This window comes from Bos javanicus, chromosome 5 (assembly GCF_032452875.1).
Source record: "Bos javanicus breed banteng chromosome 5, ARS-OSU_banteng_1.0, whole genome shotgun sequence".
Taxonomy (NCBI): Eukaryota; Metazoa; Chordata; class Mammalia; order Artiodactyla; family Bovidae; genus Bos; species Bos javanicus.
The window spans coordinates 9,444,075-9,470,591 of record NC_083872.1 but is presented as its reverse complement, the minus strand read 5'-3'; the positions used below and the strand labels follow the sequence as shown (position 1 = coordinate 9,470,591).

At 38.5% G+C, this 26,517-nt stretch overlaps 1 protein-coding gene across 8 annotated transcripts in view; it reads right to left on the bottom strand.

Annotated features, from left to right (window-relative positions):
* SYT1 (synaptotagmin 1) overlaps positions 1 to 26,517 on the bottom strand; it is a 608,049-nt gene that overhangs the window by 85,988 nt on the left and 495,544 nt on the right. For all 8 annotated transcript variants that reach the window (XM_061415614.1, XM_061415607.1, XM_061415613.1 and 5 more), the window contains one exon: positions 22,035 to 22,152. In XM_061415614.1, coding sequence (XP_061271598.1) covers positions 22,035 to 22,152 — 118 coding nt within the window. The remainder of the gene's footprint in view (positions 1 to 22,034; positions 22,153 to 26,517) is intronic.

The window sequence follows — 26,517 nt, the reverse complement described above, 5'->3', positions numbered from 1 at the left end:
ATTAATACTGCAGCGGTATAAATGATCAGAATCAGAAAGGTTAAAGGCTTCAGATCCAGGTTTTCCAATGTCAGTTGCTGTTCCTTTTCTGCTGCATCCTGCGGTCTCTCAGGAGCGGGTCTGTTTATGGCTGAGTTGCAGCTCCAGTGGAGGCCGAGGAGACAGGGACAAATACTGGTATTTTCAGATGGGTCTTTATTATTAGGCTCTGCCCTGTAATAACTGTTAAATTATGCCTAAGGCATGCCTTTTGGCAAGGTCAGGGCACTATAAAGCCTTTCTGTAAAGCTAAATTCCTGTTGGGAGGCTTTTAAGGTTTTTATATTTTAATGAAGTTATTAAAATGAAAGTTCAGACTTGCATAATTCATAAGTGTTCACTGCCTCTTTTAAAATCTCTGCCACGAAACTCTTCTTAGAAATTTTTCAGTGAAATTCTTATATAAAACAAGTGCATACCTTCCAGTTAAGGTTAAAATAGATTTCTAATTATAGTAAACTGAAGTTTCCCTGTAATACAGCTTTTCAGGGCTGGTTTCCTTTATAATGTTCTCACTGCATGTAAAAAGGTACTAGAAAATTCAAGAGTATTTTCTAGATACTATACACTTGGAATTGGCAACTTTAGTATAAGCTGCTTTCAAATGTTTAAGTAGTCTTGTAAAAACTAGAAATCAAGAAATCCTTTGAAACATGTTGGTTTTGACTTCGGTAAAGGTATGCAGCATGCTTTTAATTTTTAGTGATTGTCACAGATAAATTCAACTTCTATCAAAGCAATGCTGCTGGATTGAGTGTGTTAATGGATTCAGAAACCTGCAAATATACCTGATGAAAATTTGAAAATTTACAAGCTAATGTCCTGATTTTGTGTGTAAGTGTGTATATTCTTTGCAATCAATCCAGGTCGTCTTTTTAAGCAACGCATTTTTAGGTTTTGAACTTAGGGTAATTGCATCTTACTTTAAAATTGTTTCTTATTTAGAGGCATGATGAAACTGTGTAAATGTAATATTTTAACCTTTCAACAACAGGAGCCAGTAGTAGAAGCAGCAGCAAGAAAATTTTAGAAACATTAAAAAATTGGAACTTTCCCGTTTGTTTCTTTCTCTTATTGACATGTAGGAACACTTTGTATTGCAGGGATATTGATGCCTTTGCTCTCTTTCAATCTGTTGATGGGACTTGGTTTGGGAGGAACTGATATCTTGATTATATTCCTATCCAGGAACACATTATTCTATTTCGGTCTTGCTTTAAGTCCTTTGGTGAAGTTAGTTTTCTTTACAGTTATATTTATAAGGGAATTACTGAATATATTATGGTATATCCAAACAAGAGGATGTCATACAACTAGAAGAAGTAATGGCACATTTATACATACTGGCCTGGAGGAGTCTCTATTATCTACTGCTAGGTGAAAAAATATTAGAGTAATTCTGATTTTTATGATCTCATTCTTATACAATGCATATGTTATATGTACATGTATAAAATATGTAAATAAAAAACTTTAATGAGTTTCAAATTGTTTCTTTGAACTCTTTGTGAATGGAAAGGGATTAGAAGGACTAGTTTGGGGACTTAATTTTTTACCTTCCATTGAAAATTAGTGGTGGAGTTGTAAGTTATCTTAGTTTTATGAAGCTTCTCCATAATTTGAAAACTAAAGATCAAGGACAATAGTGTAACAGTGCTATGTGTGAACGCATTTGTTTAATTAATTAGGTTGTGCAAGTCCATAATGCTAACAAATGGCAGCTATAACATCCGTAGATAACTGACTTCTACAGTTCCATATGTACATGTATTAGCTCTGCAAGTGTGCCATCACAAAATATGCATTTAACTCTTTTTGGTTCACATGGAACAATTGATCACACTGTCATATCGTTGGCTGACATCAGTAGTTTGAAGTCTAGAATGTTTTAAGTCAGTCTCAATAACATTGCTTTAGTTTTGAGTAAAAGCATTTTGAGATTTCCCAAGGAGATCAAATCATGTGCTCATCTCAAAGGTAAAAAGTTAACTTTGCAAGGAAACAAAGTCTTTTTTTTTTTTTTTTTGTAGGAGAAAAAAATAATAGAAAACCTCCTAGTTTTCCTGGGAACACTAAGAATGATAGCAAAAATTAGTCTATTAGGAATTTTTGAAGGCAACCAGCTGCTATGGTCTCTTGACTTTTATAAGGAGTTAGTCTATAAAGGAGTGAAAAAGTAAGGTGATGAGCCACTGCTTTATCTGTTCACGCTGGGCTAGAGATGTGACTAGGGGACCATTTTTGTCTTTATTTCTTCACAGGAAAATGTCTTTATGACCCTCATTGAGGAATAAATATGGAAATGTGTGCATTTCTGGGTTACTCTTTTCCTTTACCTCCTGGAGAATGTCTGTTCCACTATTTCAAGTACTAAGGAAGTGGGGGAATAAAGGAAAAAATAAAAATCTGAAAATGACAGCTAAATTTAATTTCAAGAAAACGGTTTTGTTTCTGATCTTATTTCTTAGTTGGTATTTCTATTATAGTATTATTGCTCTGATGCCAAAATAATTTCATTAAATGGAAAAAAATTAAAGTCAGATTAGTTGGAAGATAAAGGCAAAGTAAGCAGTTAGATTGGCAGAATCTTAAAATCCATAACTGATTGTTTAGGTAGGGAGGGTTGAAGTATTTCTCCCTAATATTAGTGCCAAGCCCTCTGAGAAGACAAGCATACAATCCCTGTTCTCAAGGTAGCTCATGGGACAAGCAAGTGGCAAGGCCATAAAAAGGAAGGAAAAAGAGATAAATTTATAACAAATCAGGAATAAAGGATGAAGGGACCAAACACAAACAATATATCCTTTTTAAAGTGGAAATGACTATAATAAAGTGCATTTTTTTTTAAAAAAAGATTGTTTTTGATGTTTCTATGTCTCCGAGCATCGTTATGGTATTTTGGACTTGATAGTATTTTCCATTTTTGTTACCTAACTGTTCCAGGCCTAATGGGAAACAGGCAGTTTCATGAAAGGAAGTGAAAAATAGCAAAGCCATTTGTAATATATTTTTAACATTTTAAATATAGTTAATTTAGGTGGCGCAATGGCACAGAATCTTGCAGGAGTTGCAAGAGATGCAGGTTCAGTCCCTGGGTCGGATTCCCTGAAGTAGGAAGTGGCAACCCACTCCAGTGTTCTTGCCTGGAAAATTCCCTGGACAGAGGATTCTGGCGGGCTACAGTCCATGGTGCCACAGAGAGTAGGCCAGGAGTGAGTACACATAGTTAATTTATAACATTGACACAAATGCAATCTATTTTTAATAGTTTAAAAAAAAACTATTTTAGTTTTTAAATAAATAAATAGTTTTATCAAATACGTATAGTATAGATAATAAAATCTCTTAAAGCCCACTAAACACAGTTTAAAAACAATTATTTGGGACTTCAATCCTGCCAGTGCATTCATCGATTAAATCTGACTTTCCCTATTCATTCTGTATCCTGAATGGAAAACAGAGGATAGTGGGAATGAATGGAAACTCAGGGAAGCAAATAGAGCCATTCTAGGTTGTATCAGTGAGTTGTGCAGCTGTGGGGTCTGTTTCTGATGGTTACTCATGGAAAAGCACAGGGTCCTACAAGACAACACACAGTAAAGCTTTAGAGATTCCCCTTTCAAGCCTATAACTGAAAACAGATCCATACATTGATCTTAACCCATTCCATCTCCTACAGCAACAAGTTTTACTGCTGCTGCTGCTAAGTTGCTTCAGTTGTGTCCAACTCTGCGACCCCATAGATGGCAGCCCACCAGGCTCCCCCATCCCTGGGATTCTTCAGACAAGAACACTGAAGTGGGTTGCCATTTCCTTCTCCAATGCACGAAAGTGAAAAGGGAAAGTGCAGTCGCTCAGTCGTGTCCAACTCTAGAGACCCCATGGACTGCAGCCTACCAGGCTCCTCCGTCCATGGAATTTTCCAGGCAAGAGCACTGGAGTGGGGTGCCATTGCCTTCTCCGACAAGTTTTACTACTCAACTATAAAGCAGCAGAGAAATTTTGGCAAAGAACTTGAGTAGAAAGGTGCCTTTGAGATGATTCTCAGTGGCCCTCCCTTTTATCTACTTTCTTTCAAGCATCAGAGTCCCTCCCTAATTCTAGCATTGTGGGATGTGACAAACAGGTAGGTCTCACTGTAGCTCAGCCTTTCATGATTCAGACTTTAATCATCTCTCTGCTCAGCTTTCCTTTTCCGTACTACAAAGTCCCAGTCTTCTAAGCCTGTCCTCACACACAGCTCCTTCATCCCTGTTTCAGCGGCCTCTCTGGCAGCTGGTCCTTTAACCCTATGCTCTTTCGGACCGTAACCACAGGCACACCACACATGGATGGGCTTTAGTCTGGGTCAAGGTAGGGCATTTTCCCCCTCTTGTATTTGTAAAATCTTCCATGACAACACCAAGCCTCTTTTTTGTAGTGGCACACTTGATAAATGTCTTCAAAGGATGACTCTAGATACTGTTCTTGGCTTATAATTGACCCTATTATTTTTATACTCTAACACTTTTTCCTTTCAATATATTCTAAGCTTACCCACACTGAAGCTCATCTACCACACTCTGGATTACTCAACCTACTCAACAAAGATTTTTTTTATTCACTGAGCTTGGAATTTCAGTGGCTGGAAACATGTATGTTACCTTCAAAAGGGAAGTTTCAACATGACTTAGTAAAAATTCACAGCGTTCTTTGGAACTATTTCTACTTTTCCATCTGCAGATCTTTTTAACATTGTTCAGCGGCGCTCTCTTTTCTTGGTATGTTGCAATTCTAATTTCTTTGATTTTCTTATTTAAATACATAAGATTGGCTCACAGAGTCCCATAGCATTTTATAGGGAGAGCAAGATTTCAATCAGCCATTGATACTGAGTAGCTGGTAAAACTTTTCTTTAGTCTTCCTCTAGCACCTAATTGGAGAGGGAAATGGCAACCCACTCCAGTATTTTGGCCTGCAAAATTCCATGGACAGAGGAGCCTGGCAGGCTATGGTCCTTGGGGTTCGGACATGGCTGAGCACGAGCACCTAACAGTCACTTGGATCCCTTTGACATGAACTTTCTTTCTTAAGGTTCCAGCAACATCCCTACTCTTCTGATACATTTGAAATTTCACTGTTTTATATCTCATCCTCTTTGGTGCATAATGAATCAATCATTAAAAATAACCTACCAATCTGTACACTGAGAAACTGACACAATCAGCCTGGAAATCCACTAATAATTTATGTCTGATCTTATGAACTCACTGATCCTGTCTTTGCTATTTAAGTCACCAAAATCCAGTTGAACAATCAATCAAATTTATTACATATTAATGGCTTCCATGGAGAAGGCAATGGCACCCCACTCCAGTACTCTTGCCTGGAAAATCCCATGGATGGAGGAGTCTAATAGGCTGCCGTCTATGGGGTCAAACAGATCGGACTCGACTGAAGTGACTTCACTTTCACTTTTCACTTTCATGCATTGGAGAAGGAAATGGCAACCCACTCCAGTGTTCTTGCCTGGAGAATCCCAGGGGCGGCGGAGCCTGGTGGGCTGCTGTCTATGGGGTTGCACAGAGTCAGACACGACTGAAGCGACTTAGCAGCAGCAGCAGCAATGGCTTCCATGATCTAGCTTTAGTTTCAGCATAAAGCAGTGTTGGAATCAGGTAGAATTTTTGGCCATCTCTCAAACTATAACAGGTAGTTAACCATCTGTCATCTAGGTTGAACATGGTGAGAAAGAATAATGCCTGAGAAGTCATGTTTTATTCATAGAGTCTGAAGACTTCTTGGGTTGAGACCCTAAATCTGCCAAATACTGATTCTGTGACCTTGGGAAAGTTTCCTCTCTGTGCTTTACTTCTACCAATAAAATAGCATTAAAAATATTTATCTACATCATAGGGTTGTAAGTGGGAATTAAGTCAGCTCACACAGGTAAAGCGTTTAGAAGGGTATCTGGCTCACATTGTGTGGTGTGAGTGTCTGCTGTTTTCATGTGTACAGCCGAGGACTGGCATTGTGCCTGGCACTGAGTGTGTGTTCAAATGATGTTTGTCATAAGATTGGATGTGTACCTGCTGGCTAAGGGACTTATTTTGGAGTTTTGGTGCTGTTCTGAATGAATGCTTTCAGCCTGTTGTTCATATTTTCTGATGTCTGATCTAGCCCATGTCTCATGTCTGCTCTTCTCACTTCATCCAAACCAGTTAGCCCTTCAGGCATAGCATCTCTCTGTGTTTGGTGGGAAATGTGGCTGGGTCTCACATTTTTGGATGATCCAGTTTAAAGATTTGTCATTTCTTTCACAGGTCAGTTTGTTCACATCTTAGGGATTCATACTATTTTATCCATGTTGTAATTAAGCCTTTCAAAGTGTCACAGAATTTTATATTGCAACATTCAAGCCTAAAATTAGGATGAAGCCTTCTGACATCATGACCAACTTAATATGCACATTCCTATCTCGTTAGCTCAATAAGATGCCAGTTTATGCATATTGTGGCTTGACCCTGATATCATGGCCAATTAATTTGCATATCCCTATCTAATTGGCTCAAATAAGTTTTTGCCACTTTATTTGTTGGCTCAGCTCCCAGACTAGTGCCTTTTAGTCCAAATCAGTTGAATTTGAAGTGGTTTTCTTTGTCAAGCTTTCAACACCAATGGAAAGACAGATAAGAGTGGTGGCATGAATGTATAAAGAACAACCTACTGCATTTGTTTCCGGTTGGAAAAAAATTGAAGAAAAGACAATAACTTAGGTATGTGGTCAAGGTACTTTTTAGGAAAGAGGATACTGAGCTAGTTAAGAAGAAATAGGGAATTTTTGTTTTTTGTTTTTTTGAAACTGCAGTGGATTGGGCAAGGGGTGTATTCTGTATCACTGATGAAAATTCTAACTTGGAATTTGGCTGACCTGGACCTCAGCTGAAATTATGATGTAGAATCTAAGCCTCTATAACATATTTTCCTCTTTCTACTTTTTTAAACAAAAGACTTGTGATATAATTGACAAACATTGTAAGTTTAAAGTGTACAGTGTGTTGATTTCAAATATTTATATATATTGCAATATGATTTCCACCTAGCTTCAGCTAACTCTATACATTCATATAAAGTATACATACATATAAAGTATATTTTCCTATTAAGATGCATAAGAATAACATAGAGGAATTTTAAAATGACATTTTCAGATTCCCACTCATTGATATTCAATTATAGTGTGGTCTGACGTCGTCTGGGAAATCTTAAAATTTAACATGTGCCTTGGGTGATTCTCATGTAGGTAGAATGTCACATCTTGATGAATAGTACTTGAAAGAATAACCATGTGCTCATTCATGGTTTCTACGTGGAGTCTAGTGGTTCCCCAAGGGTGGGTAAATTGCTCTTTCCTAGATAACTTTAAGAATATAAATTATTATATTTCTGCTGCTGCTGCTAAGTTGCTTCAGTCGTGTCCAACTCTGTGCGACCCCATAGACAGCAGCCCACCAGGCTCCCCCATCCCTGGGATTCTTCAGGCAAGAACACTGGAGTGGGTTGCCATTTCCTTCTCCAATGCATGAAAGTGAAGAGGGAAAGTGAAGTCTCTCAGTCGTGTCCGACTCTTAGCGACCCCATGGACTGCAGCCTACCAGGCTCCTCCACCCATGGGATTTTCCAGGCAAGAGTACTGGAGTGGGGTGCCATTGCCTTCTCCCTATTATATTTCTAGGACAGTAGAAACGAGAAGACAAACCCATGACAATGAAAAAAACATTACATTTTGAAGGAAGGAGAGGAGTGTGTGTGTGTGTGTGTGGCAGGGCTGGGGAAGCAGAGCAAATCATACTGGTTTAGGCATCAGTCTGCCATAAAGTGATGGTGACTCCTCTACTACCATGCACCTCCTTTTCTTCCTCTCCCATCATCTCCCTCAAATAGTTGGTGCCATTTGTTAAATCCATCGCCCCTTCTTTTGGGACTTAAGACGCTTTGGGGACCTCTCGTATAATCCTACTCTTTGCTTTTCACGATATACATTCCCTAGTGATAAGACAGTTCTGGGGACTGGCAGGAAGAAGACGAGGTGGAACTTGTGGTGAAAAGTGAAAGAGAGAAAAAAATGTGCTAGATTGTGAACAGTTTCTGTTCACAATCGCCAAGACATGGAAACAATCTCAATGTCCACTGACAGATGAATGGATAATGAAGGTGTGGTACACATCTATAATGGAATACTACTCAGCCATAAAAAGAAGGAAACAATGCCATTTGCGGCAACGTGGATGCAACTAGAGATTTTCATACTGAATGACATAAGTCAGAAAGAGAAAGACAAATACCATATGATATCACATATGTGGAATCTAAAATATAGCACAAATGAACTTATCTACAAAACAGAAATAGACTCATAGACATAGAGAACAGATTTGTGTTTGCCAAAGGGGAGAGGGGTGGGTAAGGATGGAGTGGGAGGTTGAGGTGAGCAGATGTAAGCTATTATATATAGGATGGATAAACAATGAGGTCCTATTGTGTAGCACAGGGAACTAAATTATGTTCAATATCCAGAGATAAACCATAATGGAAAGGAATACAAAAAAGAATATGTGTGTGTGTATGCACACATAGATACAACTGAATCATTTTGCTATATAGCAGAAATTAACAACATTTGCGGTTAACAACATTGTAAATAAACTGCACTTCAATTAAAAAGTTTTAAAAAGAGAACAAGTTTCCACCACACTTTCCAACCAGTCCTCAAGTGATCTCTGAACTGACTGTACTTTGTAATCCCCTCTTCAGCATCCTGACATCAGCAGACTGCTGCAATAGGTGCATATCATTTCAGTCCTTCATATGTTTTCCCTGCACCCTCTTGCTGCCAATGGTTGGCATATTTCTGATGTTCTCTTCACAATTTACGTGAACACAAACCATATGAACAGGCTGGGCTGCAAATTTTTACCTTGGTCTGCTTGCCATGGTTCCTAGCGGTACAAAAACTGAAAAATTTCAGGATAATTCTGTCCTACTTTAAGGGCAAGAGGAAAATGGAACAGTCTTTGAGATGTTCTATGTTGGAATTGTATGACCTAGACTTCAGTCCTAGCTCTACCATTACAAATTGGGTGACTTTGAAGGTCAATACTGACAAAAGCAATGGCCAGTATTGAATGCCACCTATGTGCTAGATGTGGAGCAAGATGATGTATGTACATTATCTAGGGTCTCTAAGCTTCAATTTTCTGAGAATATTACCTTTATAACAACCTTGCAGGCCTATCTTGAGGACCACATGAGAAAAACAAGTAAGAAAAGTGAAGTGAAAGTTGCTCAGTCGTGTCCAATTCTTTGCAACCCCATAGACTATACAGTCCATGGAATTCTCCAGGCCAGAATACTGGAGTGGGTAGCCTTTCCCTTCTCCAGGGGATCTTCCCAACCCAGGGAACGAACCCAGGTCTCCCACATTGCAGGCAGATTCTTCACCAGCTGAGCCCAAGGGAAGCCCAAGAATACTGGAGTGGGTAGTGTATCCCTTCTCCAGCAGATCTTCCCAGCCCAGGGATCAAACTGGGGTCTTCTGCATTTCAGGCAGATTCTTTACCAACTGAACTATCAGGGAAGCCCAGGTAAGAAAAGGTTTTCAAAATTAGAAAAGTGTTCTATAACTATGTGATAATGAGTTCCTAATACTCAAAAACAATTTTCAGATTCAAGTTAAAAAGTAGAACTTCTCTCTAAAATAGTAGACTTAAAAACTTATCACTTCCATCTTGCTGATTCAGAAGCTTTGTCTTTCCTTCTTGAAACAGGTACTCATTGGAAAACTTTCAAAATTTTGTTTATCTTGTGATATAAAGCTCAAACTGAATTTAAGAGTTTTGATATTCCTCATTAGATCTGTACTTGGAATTCTCTTTTGGGGATGGCTAGAAAACACACACACACACACACACACACACACACACAATCAAAACAAGCAAACCTGGGAAGAGTAATTGTATAATAACAACCAGGGCCAAGATTAGGAGCAACTTTCTAGTTATTTCTGACTTGTGAATCTACACAGGTAGAAATTTGAATATAAAAATTAGACAGGAAAAAAATGCAGAAATAGGACCTGACACCTTTAGGAATTCTCAACTCTTCTGATGCTTTCAATTTCTTAGACCTCTTTGCTATAGACTATTAATATCCCCCTAAAAATCATACATTGGAACAGAATCCCCAGTGTGATGGTATTTGGAGGCAGGACCTTTGTGAATTGATTAGGTCTTGAGGGTCAAGCCCTCATGGATGAGATTAGTGGCCTTATAAAAGAGACCCCAAAGAGATGCACTCCTTCTACCTGTGAGGACAGAGAAAACATCTGTGTATGAACCATGAAGGAGGTTCTCATCAGACAGAACCTGTGGACACCTTAATCCTAGAAGCCTCAGCCTCCAGAACTGTGAGAAATACCTGTTTAAGAGATACTCATGTGACAGTATTCTGTTAGAGCAGCCTGAACGGGCTAAGGCACTCTTCATATTCCTACCTCAATTTTCACGAAAAGAAAATGTGTGAAGGCTGCAGAGGCATATTAAGATATGGTTACTACAGAAGGCTTGATTTATTCCCCCCTCCCAAGTACAGGGCACAAAAGCTACTCATTTCCTACTGTACTAGTTGCTCCTGAAGAACAGCCTTGCAGCCTGAAAGACTTAATATTTCAATACAAATAGTTAGATTCAGAAACTCTTGCTGTTGCTTACAAATACTTGAGAGTTGGAATAGGAAGCATCCAGGTTCAAGCCTCTACTGTAGGTAAGTGAATGGGCCAATCAAATTTGTGACTGTAAAGTAGGAGTTGGGATTTGCATTGCTAGCTATATTGGGCATATGATGGAAGCAGAATCTTTGAGCCATACATTTTGAATTAACACAGTAAAAGAGACAAACATTGACTATGTTGAAGAAAGTATGAAATTATTTTTAAACTGTTTCTATTTCTTATTTTTTCAATATTTAATTCCATACCTAGTCTTAATCTGATATTGGGTCTTGGTAAACATGGGTCTACTGATATCCTTTTGTTTGAACTGACCAGCCAATCCCATCACTGTTAAAAAATATACTGTATGTCATTTATCATCATATGTCAATTATACATCAGTAACTTTAAGTATAAAGATGGTAATTGCATTCTTATTTATGAAGCCCCAAACAGAAACAACAAACAGTAAGGGTACAGATAATTAAATAATAATGTATCCATTTCTGTTCAGTTAAGTTCAGTTGCTCAGTCATATCCTACTCTTTGCAACTTCATCGGCTACAGCACACCAGGCCTCCCTGTCCATCACTAACGCCCAGAGTTTACTCAAACGCATGTCTATCGAGTCGGTGATGCCATCCAACCATCTAATCCTCTGTTGTCCCCTTCTCCTCCCGCCTTCAATCTTTCCCAGCATCAGAGTCTTTTCCAATGAGTCAGTTCTTCACATCAGGTGGTCAAAGTATGGAGTTTCAGCTTCAGCATTAGTCCTTCCAATGAACACCCAGGACTGATCTCCTTTAGGATGGACTGGTTGGATCTCCTTGCAGTCCAAGGGACTGTCAAAAGTCTTCCCCAACACCACAGTTCAAAAGCATCAGTTCTTTGGCACTCAGCTTTCTGTAGAGTCCAACTCTCACATCCATACATGACTACTGGAAAAACCATAGCTTTCACTAGACAGACCTTTGTTGGCAAAGTAATGTCTCTGGTTTTTAATAAACTGCCTAGGTTGGTCATAACTTTTCTTCCAAGGAGCAAGCATCTTTTAATTTCATGGCTTCAGTCACCATCTGCAGTGATTTTGGAGCCCCCGCAAAATAAAGTCTGTCACTGTTTCCATTGTTTCCCCATCTGGTGATGGGACCAGATACCATGATCTTAGTTTTCTGAATGCTGAGTTTTAAGCCAAATTTTTCACTCTCCTCTTTCACTTTCAATAGGAGGCTCTTCAGTTCCTCTTCCCTTTCTGCCATAAGGGTGGTGTCATCTGCATATCTGAGGTTATTGATATTTCTCCCAGCAATCTTTTTTTTTCTTATTTCTTCTTTTTTTTTTTTTTTACTTTATTTGGAGGCTAATTACTTTACAATATTGTGGTGGTTTTTCCCATACATTCACGTGAATCAGCCATGGGTGTACATGTGTTCCCCATCCTGACCCTCCCTCCCACCTCCCTCTCCATCCCATCCCTCTGGGTCATCCCAGTGTACCAGCCCTGAGCACCCTGTCTCATGCATCAAACCTGGACTGGTGATCTATTTCACATATGATAATATACATGTTTCAGTGCTATTCTCTCCAATTGTCCCACCCTCATCTTCTCCCACAGAGTCCAACAATCTGTTGTTTACATCTGTGTCTCTTTTGCTGTCTCGCATATAGGGTCATTGTTACTGGTAATCTTTCTAAATTCTATATATATGTGTTAATATACTGTATTGGTGTTTTTCTTTCTGACTGACTTCACTCTGTATACTAGGCTCCAGTTTCATCTACCTCATTAGAACTGATTCAAATGCATTCTTTTTAATGGCTGAGTAATATTGCACTGTGTATATGTACCACAGCTTTCTTATCTGTTCATCTGCCGATGGACATCTAGGTTGCTTCCATGTCCTGGCTATTATAAACAGTGCTGCGGTGAACATTGGGGTACACATGTCTCTCTCAAATCTGGTTTCCTCGGTGTGTATGCCCAGCAGTGGGATTGCTGGGTCATAAGGCAGTTCTATTTCCAGTTTTTTTAAGGACTCTCCACACTGTTCTCCATAGTGGCTGTACTAGTTTGCATTCCCACCAACAGTGTAAGAGGGTTCCTTTTTCTCCACACCCTCTCCAGCATTTATTGTTTGTAGACTTTTTGATAGCATCCATTCTGACTGTGTGAGATGGTACCTCATTGTGGTTTTGATTAGCATTTCTGTGATAATGAATTATGCTGAGCATCTTTTCATGTGTTTGGTAGCCATTTGTATGTCTTCTTTGGAGAAATGTCTATTTAGTTCTTTGGCCCATTTTTTGATTGGGTCATTTATTTTTCTGGAATTGAGCTGCAGGAGTTGCTTGTATATTTTTGAGATTAATTCTTTGTCAGTTGCTTCATTTGCTATTATTTTCTCCCATTTGGAAGGCTGTCTTTTCACCTTGCTTATAGTTCCTTCATTGTGCAAAAGCTTTTAAGTTTAATTAGGTCCCATTTGATTATTTTTGCTTTTATTTCCATTGCTCTGGGAGATGGGTCATAGAGAATCCTGTTATGATTTATGTCAGAGAGTGTTTTGCCTATGTTTTCCTCTAGGATTTTTGTAGTTTCTGGTCTTACATTTAGATCTTTAATCCATTTTGAGTTTATTTTATGTATGGTGTTAGAAAGTGTTCTAGTTTTATTCTTTTACACATGATTGACCAGTTTTCCCAGCACCACTTGTTAAAGAGATTGTCTTTTCTCCATTGTATATTCTTGCCTCCTTTGTCAAAGATAAGGTGTCCATAGGTGTGTGGATTTATCTCTGGGCTTTCTATTTTGTTTTGTTGATCAATATTTCTGTCTTTGTGCCAGTACCATACTGTCTCGATGACTGTTGCTTTGTAGTATAGCTTGAAGTCAGGCAGGTTGATTCCTCCAGTTCCATTCTTATTTCTCAAGATTGCTTTGGCTATTTGAGGTTTTTTGTAATTTCATACAAATTGTGAAATTATTTGTTCTAGTTCTGTGAAAAATACTGTTGGTAGCTTGATAGGAATTGCATTGAATCTATAGATTGCTTTGGATAGTATACTCATTTTCACTATATTGATTCTTCTGATCCATGAACATGGTATATTTCTCCATCTATTTGTGTCGTCTTTGATTTCTTTCATCAGTGTTTTATAGTTTTCTATATATAGGTCTTTTGTTTCTGTAGGTAGATTTATTCTTAAGTATTTTATTCTTTTCGTCACAATGGTGAATGGAATTGTTTCCTTAATTTCTCTTTCTCTTTTCTCAATGTTAGTATATAGGAATGCAAGGGATTTCTGTGTGTTAATTTTATGTCCTGCAACTTTACTGTATTCATTGATTAGCCCTAGTAATTTTCTGGTGGAGTCTTTAGGGTTTTCTATATAGAGGATCATGTCATCTGCAGTGAGAGTTTTACTTCTTCTTTTCCAATCTGGATTCCTTTTATTTCTTTTTCTGCTCTGATTGCTGTGGCTAAAACTTCCAAAACTATGTTGAACAGTAGTGGTGAGAGTGGGCATCCTTGTCTTGTTCCTGACTTTCAGGGAAATGTTTTCAGTTTTTCACCATTGAGGATGTTTGCTGTGAGTTTATCATATATGGCTTTTATTATGTTGAGGTATGTTCCTTCTATGCCTGCTTTCTGGAGGTTTTTTTTTTTTTTTTATCATAAATGGATGTTGAATTTTGTCAAAGGCTTTCTCTGCATCTATTGAGATAATCATATGGTTTTTATCTTTCAATTTGTAATGTGGTGTATCACATTGATTGATTTGTGGATATTGAAGAATCCTTGCATCACTGGGCTAAAGCCCACTTGGTCATGATGTATGATCTTTTTAATATGTTGTTGGATTCTGTTTGCTAGAATTTTGTTAAGGATTTTTACATCTATATTCATCAGTGATATTGTCCTGTAGTTTTCTTTTTTCTGTGGCATCTTTGTCAGGTTTTGGTATTAGGGTGATGGTGGCCTCATAGAATGAGTTTGGAAGTTTACCTTCCTCTGCAATTTTCTGGAAGATTTGAGTAGGATAGATGTTAGCTCTTCTCTAAATTTTTGGTAGAATTCAGCTGTGAAGCCATCTGGTCCTGGGCTTTTATTTGTTGGAAGATTTCTGATTACAGTTTCGATTTCTGTGCTTGTGATTGGTTTGTTAAGATTTTCCATTCCTTCCTGGTTCAGTTTTGGAAGGATATGCTTTTCTAAGAATTCGTCCATTTCTTCCAAGTTGTCCATTTTATTGGCATATAGTTGTTGATAGTATTCTCTTATGATCCTTTGTATTTCTTGTTGTCTGTTGTGATTTCTCCATTTTCATTACTAATTTTGTTGATTCTTCTCCCTTGTTTCTTGATGAGTCTGACTAATGGTTTTTCTATTTTATTTACCTTCTCAAAGAACCAGCTTTTAGCTTTGTTGATTTTTTTCTATGGTCTCTTTTGTTTCTTTTGCATTTATTTCTGCCCCAATTTTTTGATTTCTTTCCTTCTACTAACCTTGGGGTTCTTTATTTCTTCCTTTTCTAGATGCTTTAGGTGTAGAATTAGGTTGTTTACTTGACTTTTTTCTTGTTTTTTGAGGTAATCTTGTATTGCTATGAACCTTCTCCTTAGCACTGCTTTTACTGAGTCCCAAAGGTGTTGGGTTGTTGTGTTTTCATTTGCATTTGTTTCTATGAAGATTTTTATTTCTTTTTTGAATTCTTCTGTGATTTGTTGGTTATTCAGAAGCGTGTTGTTTAGCCTCCATATGTTGGAATTTTTAATAGTTTTTTTTCCTGTAGTTGACATCTAATCTTACTACATTGTGATCAGAAAGGAATGAATTGGAATGATCAGCTTGGAATGATTGCAGTGTTTTTGAATTTATCAAGGCTAGATTTATGGCCTAGGATGTGATCTATTCTGGAGAAGGTTCCGTGTGCAATTGAGAAAAATGTGAAATTCATTGTTTTTCTCCCAGCAATCTTGATTCCAGCTTGTGCTTCATCCAGTCCAGCATTTCTCATGATGTACTCTGCATATAAGTTAAATAAGCAGGGTGACAGTATACAGCCTTGACGTACTCCTTTCCTGATTTGGAACCAGTCTGTTGTTCCATATGCAGTTCTAACTGTTGCTTCCTGACCTGCATACAGATTTCTCAAGAGGCAGATCAGGTGGTCTGATATCCCCATCTTTGGAAGAATTTTCCGAGTTTGTGGTGATCCACACAGACAAAGGCTTTGGCATTGTTAATAAAGCAGAAGTAGATATTTTTCTGAAACTCTCTTGCTTTTTTGATGATCCAACAGATGTTGGCAATTTGATCTCTGGTTCCTCTGCCTTTTCTAAAACCAGCTTGGACATCTGGAAATTCATGGTTCATGTACTATTGAAGCCTGGCTTGCAGAATTTTGAGCATTACTTTGCTAGTGTGTGAGATGAGTGCAATTGTGTGGTAGTTTGAGCATTCTTTGGTGTTGCCTTTCTTTGGAATTGGAATGAAAACTGACCTTTTCCAGTCCTGTGGCCACTGCTGAGATTTCCTAATTTGCTGGCATATTGAGTGCAGCACTTTCACAGCATCATCTTTTAGGATTTGAAGTAGGTCAACTGGAATTCTATCACCTCCACAAGCTTTGTTTGTAGTGATGCTTCCTAAGGCCCACTTGACTTCACATTCCAGGATGTCTGGCTCTAGGTGAGTGATCACACTATTGTGATTATCTGGGTTGTGAAGATTTTTTGGTAGTTCTTTTGTGTATTCTTGCCACCTCTTCTTAATATCTTCTGCTTCTGTTAGGTTCATACCATTTCTGTCCTTTATTGAGCCCATCTTTGTATGAAATGTTCCTTTGCTAGCTCTCATTTCCTTGAAGAGATCTCTAGTCTTTCCTATTCTATTATTTTCCTGTATTTCTTTGCACTGATTTCTGAGGAAGGCTTTCTTATCTCTCCTTGCTATTCTTTGGAACTCTGCATTCAAATGGGTGTATCTTTCATTTTCTCCTTTGCCTTCACTTCCCTTCTTTTCACAGCTATCTGTAAGGCCTCCTCAGACAGCCATTTTGCTTTTTTGCATTTCTTTTCCTTGGGGATGGTCTTGATCCCTGTCTCCTGTACTATGTCATGAACCTCTGTCCATAGTTCATCAGGAACTCTGTCTATCATCTAATCCCTTGAATCTATTTGTCACTTTCACTGTTTAATTGTATAGGATTTGATTTAGGTCATGCCTGAATGGTCTGGTTGTTTCCCCTACTTTCTTCAATTTCAGTCTGAATTTGGCAATAAAGAGTTCATGATCTGAGCCACAGTCAGCGCTGAGTCTTGCTTTGGCTGACTGTACAGAGTTTTTCCATCTTTGGCTGCAAAGAATATAATCAGTCTGATTTCAGTATTGACCATCTAGTGATGTCCATGTATAGAGTCTTGTCTTGTGTTGTTGGAAGAGGTTGTTTGCTATAATCAGTGTGTTCTCTTGGCAAAACTCTATTAGCCTTTGTCCTGCTTCATTCTGTACCCCAAGGCCAAATATGCCTGTTACTCTAGGTATCTCTTGACTTCCTACTTTTGCATTCCAGTCCCCTATAATGAAAAGGACATCTTCTTTGGGTGTTAGTTCTAGAAGATCTTGTAGGTCTTCATAGAACCCTTCAACTTCAGCTTCTTCAGCATTACTGTTCGGGGCATAGACTTGGATTACTATGCTATGAATGGTTTGCCTTGGAAATGAACAGAGATCATTCTGTTGTTTTTGAGATTGCATCCAAGTACTGCATTTCGGACTCTTCTGTTGACTATAATGGCTACTCCATTTCTTCTAAGGGATTCTTGCCCACAGAAGTAGATATAATGGTCATCTGAGTTAAATTCACCCATTCCATTCCATTTTAGTTCACTGATTCCTAAAATGTCGATGCTTACTCTTGCCATCTCCTGTTTGACCACTTCCAATTTGCCTTGATTCATGGACCTAACATTTCATGTTGCTATGCAATGTTTACAGCATTGGACTTTACTACCATTACTAGTCACATCCACAACTCAGTGTTGTTTTTGCTTTGTCTTTGTCTCTTCACTCTTTCTGGAGTTATTTCTCCACTGTTCTCCAGTAGCATATTGGGCATCTGCTGACCTGGGGCATTCATCTTTCAGTGTCCTATCTTTTTGTCTTTTCATACTGTTCATGGGGTTCTCAAGGCAAGAATACTAAAGTGGTTTGCCATTCCCTTCTTCAGTGGACCAGGTTTTTTCATAATTCTCCACCATGACCCGTCTGTCTTGGGTGGCCCTACATGGCAATGCCCATAGTTTCACTGAGTTAGACAAAGCTGTGGTCCATGTGATCCGATTGGTTAGTTTTCTGTGACTGTGGTTTTCAGTCTGTCTGCCCTCTGATGGAGAAGGATAAGAGGATTAAGGAAGCTTCCTGATGGGAGAGACTGAATGAGGGGGAAAATAGGTCTTTTTCTGATGGGTGGGGCCATGCTCAGTAAATATATAATCCAATTTTCTGTTGATGTATTCATAAAATGTAATTATCCCATCAAACATTTTTTCCCCTATGAATCAAGCCATTGATCTAACTGTCCACTGGTTGCTTTCACATTTCGCATATTTAGCCCAAGATTTTATAACATTCTTAATAGAAACAATTACAGTAATATTTAGTGAGCACTTTATTGTGCTTTCATTTATTTCTCACAATAACCTGATAAACAAGATTCTCTTAGTATTCCAACTTTACAGATGATGCAACTGAGGCAGAAGCTAAAGAACTTGTCCAATGTCAAATTGCTAACAGTGGGAGACTGGGATTTAAACACTGGCAATAACCCCATTTTGGTCCCAATTTACTAGCCATTTCCAACAAATGTGTTTTGGCATTCACATTACCTGAAATGACCTCATTATGTAATTTTGGTCTCCTCGGTAGGTCAACTAACTTTGAGACAGACCATCCAAGTACTTAAAGTTATTTTAATGGTAAGTAGGTTAAACAAATTTGAAATGCAGGACTTGTTTTTTCAGGCCATAACTCCTTTCTAAATAATTCATTATTCATCCAGCAGCTCAGCTTGGTGCTACCGTCAGTGCAGGCATGGTGGGATATATAAATACAGATCACAGTCTAGTGAGAGAAGTGTGAAGTTTGAAGGAAGTAAACAAAGTACTGGCATTTAAGAAAGAGAAAGATTTATTCCTTAGGATTCTTGGAATCCATCCAGCTAAATTGCTCTTTCTCCCAGGCACCCCTCGGGCTCACTTCCTCACCTCTCCCAGGTCATTGCCAAAAGGTCAGCTACTCAGGGGACTTTCTCTGACCACCCCCTGTAAAACCCTCCCCAGCATCTGGCATCCTACACCTCTGCTTTGCTTTCTTCATAGCACTTATCATCTCTTGGCGTACCACGTGCCTTTCGTATTTATTGGCTTCCTGTTTGTTTCCCCACATTACAACATAAGGTGCCTAAGGGCAGGGCCCTTGGGTTATTTTGGCCACTGATGTAAACCCAGTTTCAGAACAACGCATAATATAAAGTAGGGAAGCAACTGTTCAATGGATGGAGGAAATAAGACTTAAGCTGGGCCTGAAGAATGGTTAGGATTTAGCTAGACCCTGGTGGATGGAAGAGAATTCCAGGTGAAGGGCATGACTTAAGCAAAGAGTGGAGGCAGCAAATCACATAGCCTGTTCAGTGTGCTGGTCAACTTGGTTAAAATACAAAAATATGGCGGGGCATAGGCTGGAAGTATCTATTACGCAGACCTATGTGCCTGTGATAATTTTACAGACAGCAGAAAGCCCATATGATTAGGACTCTTTAAGGGTATTTAGACTTTAAATACCCTTAATTTAATATTTAACAGTTCAACAAAATCATTTCAGGTAATTCAAATTTAGGGATAGAACTGGGATGAGTGGGTGGTGAAGCTAATATAATTGTAAACCCTGGCCAAAAAGCCCACTTTGGTTTCAGTTAACTGTTTTCGGCAAAGTGTAGTTCAACATTTGAAAGAAGAATATATTTCTTCTGTTTTATCAAGTTAGGAAGACTGAATCAGATATGACCTCTGGCCTTGCCCTTTTCATGTCACAATGTTGAATTAGTACTGTGGGTGGTACGAGTCACGCCAGGGTCCCTTCCTTCACTTGACACCCGGCAATAACCCAGCTACGCATGGGTATGACTGCAAGCCACACAGATATGTCCGGCTAGACTCCACTTTCCTTAGCTAAACCTCATAAGTGCCTGTAGCATCTCTGATGCTGCTAGATAACAAGCGAGATGGAAGATAGAAGTCAGAGTGTCAAGAGGCACGAGCTGTGATTAACAAATATGTAACATCTACCTACATCAGTATCTATCTATGGCCATGCAAACTCATTTCTAGGACCTTGGAAGGAGACAACAAATAAGGGACCCTAAAGTTTTCTTGGCTTCATGGTAGACCTGTTTCTGGAACTCTGAAGGGTGAAAGGTGAATTGGGAGGAAGTTCAGGGGAGCATGAGATGCAGGTGAGTGAGGAGGCGGTTGGCACAGGAGTCTGAACAGAAACGTGTGAGAGTAGATACAGACAAACTACACAATGATACTTGGCTATTGAACCAAAGGAAGTGGAGAGGTCAGAGGTGTCTGAAGTCAGATGTTAGGATACTAAGTAGAACTCTGGGAGTGAAATATTCTTGTGCCTCAAAGTTTGCACATAAATTCAAAACAAGAGTATCCTCTTCTGTTTTCAGGTTCAGATATACTGTATTTATTCCGTTACTGATGCTCAAATGATCACATCTTTGGCCAGTGGAAGTCACTGCAAGGTGACTCCTAAGCCTATTGACATGAGGCTTCCTTGCTTTCTGTATGATGAGATGTTCTAGGCTTGTCTTGAATGCCTTCTGTGCCACATCTAGGATCTACCACAGAGCAAATAAACTCCATGTTCTTCTAGTGAGAAATTGCATTTCAAACCATCTCTGGTTCTAGGGATGCCTATGGCTACTGTTTATAGGCCTTTTTCCTGGACAGAACCAGGACAAGGTGGATGTGTATAGACACACACATATGTGTCTGCATATATTTTGCACCTTTGGCACAATAAATACTCTACATTTTTAAAAGAAACTGCTCATTGCCTAATGGTGTGAACAAAGAAAATTTAAAGTAGTAAGTTTTTAAATGGGGTCCCAGTGACATGAAAGAAGTAGTGCAGATTTCCTGGGTGACTTATTTGTAAAGAGAAGTAAATTTAGGCACCAGGAGTATTTGGCTGACAAATTAGTGGTTCAGTACACGGAACCTTCACTTTAGCATATTTTAGCTGTTATGCTTTAGAATATAAAATCACCATGCTCCATGAGAGTGACCTTTTGAAGTTTGCGATAGTTTTATTAGAGAAAGCGCTGGATAACGAGTAATGTTGGTTCTAATTCCATAGCCACAAACAGTGACAACCATAGTTCGTCTTCGATGACCCTGTGCCATATCAAGAAAATTCCTCCACATTTTAAGTTATTAGAAAATATATAATTGATTTAATTACAGAGAAGAAAATAAAATCAATGGTGTTCAGCTATGGAAATGATAAATCCTTGAGTCTACTTTTCTTTTGAGCAAGAGTTTACTTCTTTGAAAACTAAAATTGGGTTGTACAGTATTTTAAATCTCAAAGTCTCTCCATTACCAACATAAGCTGTAGAGAATAAATATATTACCATGAGAGTTTACCCTCAGATTTTACTGTTCACATATATTTGAAATACTGAATGTTTAATAGAATAGTATTATTAAAAGCTACATTAGGCTATATTTGATAAATGTATCTAATATTTGTCTTTGCTTATGTAAATATAAACACTTAAATAATACCTGATACATCTCAGATAAAAAAGCTATTTTTCACATCATAAATGAATTTTGACCAAATATCAAAAACAAAAAAAGTGAATGAAATTATAATTGGTCATGGATGTCACCTTTCAAAAGATGAGCAAACATTTTTAGCTTTCAGTGCTATAGGATAATTGATATTTGGGTTATGAAGCAGGAAAATAGGCTTCATCTTCTCTGCCAATTCCAATAAATTGAGAGCAACTTCTGTGTTGGCATGAACTCTGAGAGTGCTTTCAGGCTCCAAGGGAAAAGAGAACAGTCACCAATGAAGGAGGGGGACATCGTGGCATGTGTGCTATGCATTTGGTGTCCACGATGAAATTGCATTAAAAAACCCCACAATGAACATCACAGACTTACCAGACAAGCCACCCACATCCATCTTCTTCAGGTTCTTTGCCTCCAGAATGACAACAGTCAGCTTGCCAGCAGTAGGTACATAGCGAAGGGAGAAGCAGATATCACCCAATTTCTCTTGCTATGAAAACCAATAAGAAAGTATAAATACTCTTTTAAATAAAGGTGAATGCAGTTTGTATATATACATTGTAAACACCTCAGGAAGGAGGATTGTCACAATTAGAATTAGAAAACTCTTACATTCACTGGCATTTACTCAGTGGTCTTCTATTCACTAAGGTATCATCAAGAGTGATTGTATCTTTCAGTTTTTAAATAGCTCATTTATGCTTTAACATTCATCAAAATACATCCATAATTCAATGGCTCAGGAGATGAGATCAAGATGACTTTTTTAGAGATTACATTCTGAATGTACTGTAGAACTCTTGGCAAATATTCATAACTTGATTAAATAGCTTTGAAAAGAGACTAGCAGTTCCCCCCACCAACCCCCCCGTAGGATCAACCTACCTCCTTTTTTTCTCTTTTTACATTTCAAGTAGGATTATGTGTAATATCTAGACTTTTGGAGGAAATGGACTTGCTTTTGTGTTTCTAAACTCTATTTATTGATGAGAAATTATAAATTCCTAATAGCAGAAATGTAACAAAGTATAAGATTTGGCACTTTTAGTTGTACTCATTGAGGTCTAAATTTCTTTTTCCTTATCCTAAAATTTATAAAAATCTAAGCGATGGTTTAAAAAGTGAAATATGTAGCAATACAAAATTTCTCACATGCCCTCGAGTTATTTCATTTGGTACCATATTTCAGTTCCAAGAACAGTCACCAATCCTATATTTGAGCATTTCGGAACAACTGATGGAGAGCTTGAAGTGATGATGCTATGTAGAACTTTTACCTTTTTCAGAAGACATCTATAGGTTCAACTGTCTTAAATGTCTTACTCTTTAGGATAACTAAGGACTGTATTGAACACAAGCAAGATTTTTTTCATTCATATTTATAAGCATGAGAGAGGGGCAAGGGTGTAGACTCTGTTGTATTCGCAGATGCTGGAGGCACTAGAATGCTCCCTGATGTATGGGGTTAAGGATATGTAAAGAGCCTCTTGATGAAAGTGAAAGAGGAGCGTGAAAAAGTTGTCTTAAAACTCAGCTTTCAGAAAACTAAGATCATGGCATCTGGTCCCATCACTTCATGGCAAATGGGGAAACAATGGAAACAGTAACAAACTTTATTTTTTGGGCTCCAAAATCACTGCAGATAGTGACTGCAGCCATGAAATTTAAAGATGTTTGCTCTTTGGAAGAAAAGCTATGACCAACCTAGATAGCATATTAAAAAGCAGAGATATCACTTTGTCAACAAAGGTCCGTCTAGTCAAGGCTCTGGTTTTTCCAGTGGTCATGTATGGATGTGAGAGTTGGACTATGAAGAAAGCTGAGCACAGAAGAATTGATGGTTTTGAACTGTGGTGTTGGAGAAGACCCTTGAGAGTCCCTTGGACTGCAAGAAGATCCAACCAGTCCATCCTAAAGGAGACCAGTCCTGGGTGTTCATTGGAAGGACTGATGCTGAAGCTGAAACTCCAATACTTTGGCCACCTGATGCAAAGAGTTGACTCATTTGAAAAGGCCCTGATGCTGGGAAAGATTGAGGGCCGGAGGAGAAGGGGACGACAGAGGATGAGATGGTTGGATGGCATCACAGACTTGAAGGATATGAGTTTGAGCAAGCTCTGGGAGTTGGTGATGGACAGGGAGGCCTGGCATGCTGCAGTCCATGGGGTCACAAAGAATCAAACATAACTGAGTGACTGAACTGAACTGATGGCAAATCCGGGTTTAATTTTTTGTATTTTTCCCCAGTTCCCACCTCTCCCCCAACCCCCCTGCCCCCCAGTAATTCCAAAGAAGGTAATGTAATTGTTGTGTCAGACCTCTGCAGATAGGTTTCTAACATAGGAATGAGGTATAGAAGGCCATATCCTTGGGTCTTCTCCTGTTGTATTCCTAATATGACTGCTTTTGGCCTTTTATATAACTTGACATATGTTAAGTTAGCTAAAGTAGCCAGAATCTCCACTGTGGAAATAATAGCCTAGATGTAATTCAACAACTTAAGAAAATGCAATTCCTGTTTTTGGGTATTCATTAAATCCATCTTTCAAAAAGGAAAGGGTATCTACCTGTTCTATGATTTATCTTTAGGGGAGAAGTAATATTTTCAGTGTGTGTGTGAGAGAGAGAGAAAGAGAAAAGGAGAGAGAAAAACAGAAATGGTGCTGACGCAATGCTTTTGAAAGTATCACTGAGTGTGTAGAGCCATGGTTCTTTCATTCCTTGAGTTTACACAGTGTCTTACCTATGTATCTCTTATGTTACTGAGGATTTTAATTTGGTCTTACCTGTGCAAGCCTTAATTTTCCCACATAACTATAAATTCTTTGAAGACAACATCATTCCCTAAATTATCACTTTCCACAAATTTTCAGAAAGGAAATACATGGAAATTTGAGATCATTCTCCTGTTTTGAATTTTCTAGGTAATACCTCCCTTTCGTTAGTGTAGATAATAGAGAGTTACATATAATGTGCTAAATTCACCTGAAGTGCCTACTCACCCCTAGGAATTAATTTACACATCAGGAGAATCTAGTAGAATAAATTACTTTTCATAGCCTCTGAAAATACAGAATGGGCCTCAACAGCACAGAAATTAATACAAAGGATGGACAAATTCGTCTGAACCTTAGGAGACAAGAGAAATGTAAACGAACAAAATTGCTGTTCAGAAATGCTTGTTAGGAGGGTTGTTTTTTGCAGGATTCTGTCTATTCACCACAATAGCCTCCCTGGTGGACTCTGTTGGAGAACTGGGTTACTCTAATCATTCTAACAAGGCATTTTGACACGACTGTTCTCTCTCAAATGATACCTCTCTTCATGGCCCCAAATCTAATTCTGCAGTTTGCAGGCATCTCAGTCGTTCTAAACAGAGAGTTGTCGTAACTTCTAGTATATTTTTATTCTTCAGTCTTAAGACATATACGGAATCTTTAAGATTTTACACAGTTTCAGAAGGAAGCAGTTGCAATTTTAAAAAGCATACCTCAAGTAGAAGAACTATGTGAAGTTACCTGTAATTTTACAGCTATGGGATGGGGGAAGAATGAGTGACTGAAAGATAACATTTCAAAATGGATGTTTTGCGAGACAGGGAATTAAGGAAAAGTACTTATTTTAGCACCTTTTACAGACATACATTTAATTCATTCACTTAGGAACTTCAGCAGGTAAGATTTCATTTGCTCAAATGTCAAATTAAGCAAGCATTTTATGTTAACCAGTTGAAGTTGCTTTTCAATGCTAAATATTTTAAGCTCAGTTTACATTAGATTACTTGATGTGTCAGCATGGAACAAAGGCTTTGGACTCAATCCCGAGCTTTCTTTACTATCAGACTGCCATCTGGAAGAATGTAAACTAATACTGCTAACTGACCACCCACTAGGATATTCTCTTTTCGCTTTAAGGTTGTCTTACTAAATGGATGTTCATCAGCAAACATTCCGCTCAGCTGTTTTCCTTCGTAATGCCCCTTTCTGTCAGGGTCACCAGCTAATCTGTTTCCCTTGGCCACCTTCCATTTTGCTGTCTTCCAGTCACTCAACCTGACATTGCTTGATTTTGGTAAATGTATCTTCAAGTATATTTTGTCTTACAGTTTTTTCTACCGCAGTCCTCTGCACGACCCCTGCCCTCACCACTTCCACTTCCAGTATGACTTGCATCTCTACCATCACTACTGTCATCCCACACCATGGTCTCCAATAGCACCTCTGTCCCCTCTACCTCCATCTCACCACCGCCATCTCCACTGTGTGAGATCATGCCTTAAATACTTCTGTCATCTTTTCTGAAACTGACCAAACATTGCCATAATCTCTCCAAAGTCCAATGTCAATCACATACTAATGAGAAGCTTATCTTTGAAAGGCCCAAACCCATCTTCCTGTCCTTCCAGAAGCTCTATACTTGGCCCCAACTATCCAAATGTTTTCCTTCGACTTCACTACCTACTTAACTTTCAGGATATATTTTGAATTTGACATATACTTTCCATTTATAGGGTCATCATTTTTGTCCAAGAAGGGTGACCAACCATCCTGGTTTCCTCAAGACTTGACTAGTTTTAGCCTCATAAGTTCTATATCCTGGGAAACCTTGGTCCCAGGCAAACCATGACTATTGGTAACCTTCAGTCTAAATCATCATAATTCTGGATCTAGGCTTCTATAAAAGCCTCCTGACAGCGACTCTGTTTCAACTCTTGCTCTTTCCTTGACTCTTCTTCACATAAAAAGGCAGACTGATCATTTTAAATTGGAACCTGCTCATGAGATGATCCTTCTCAAAGCCCTTCCATGTATTCCCATTTCACTTAAAATAATCTGGATTTCTTGTGCTATGCTAT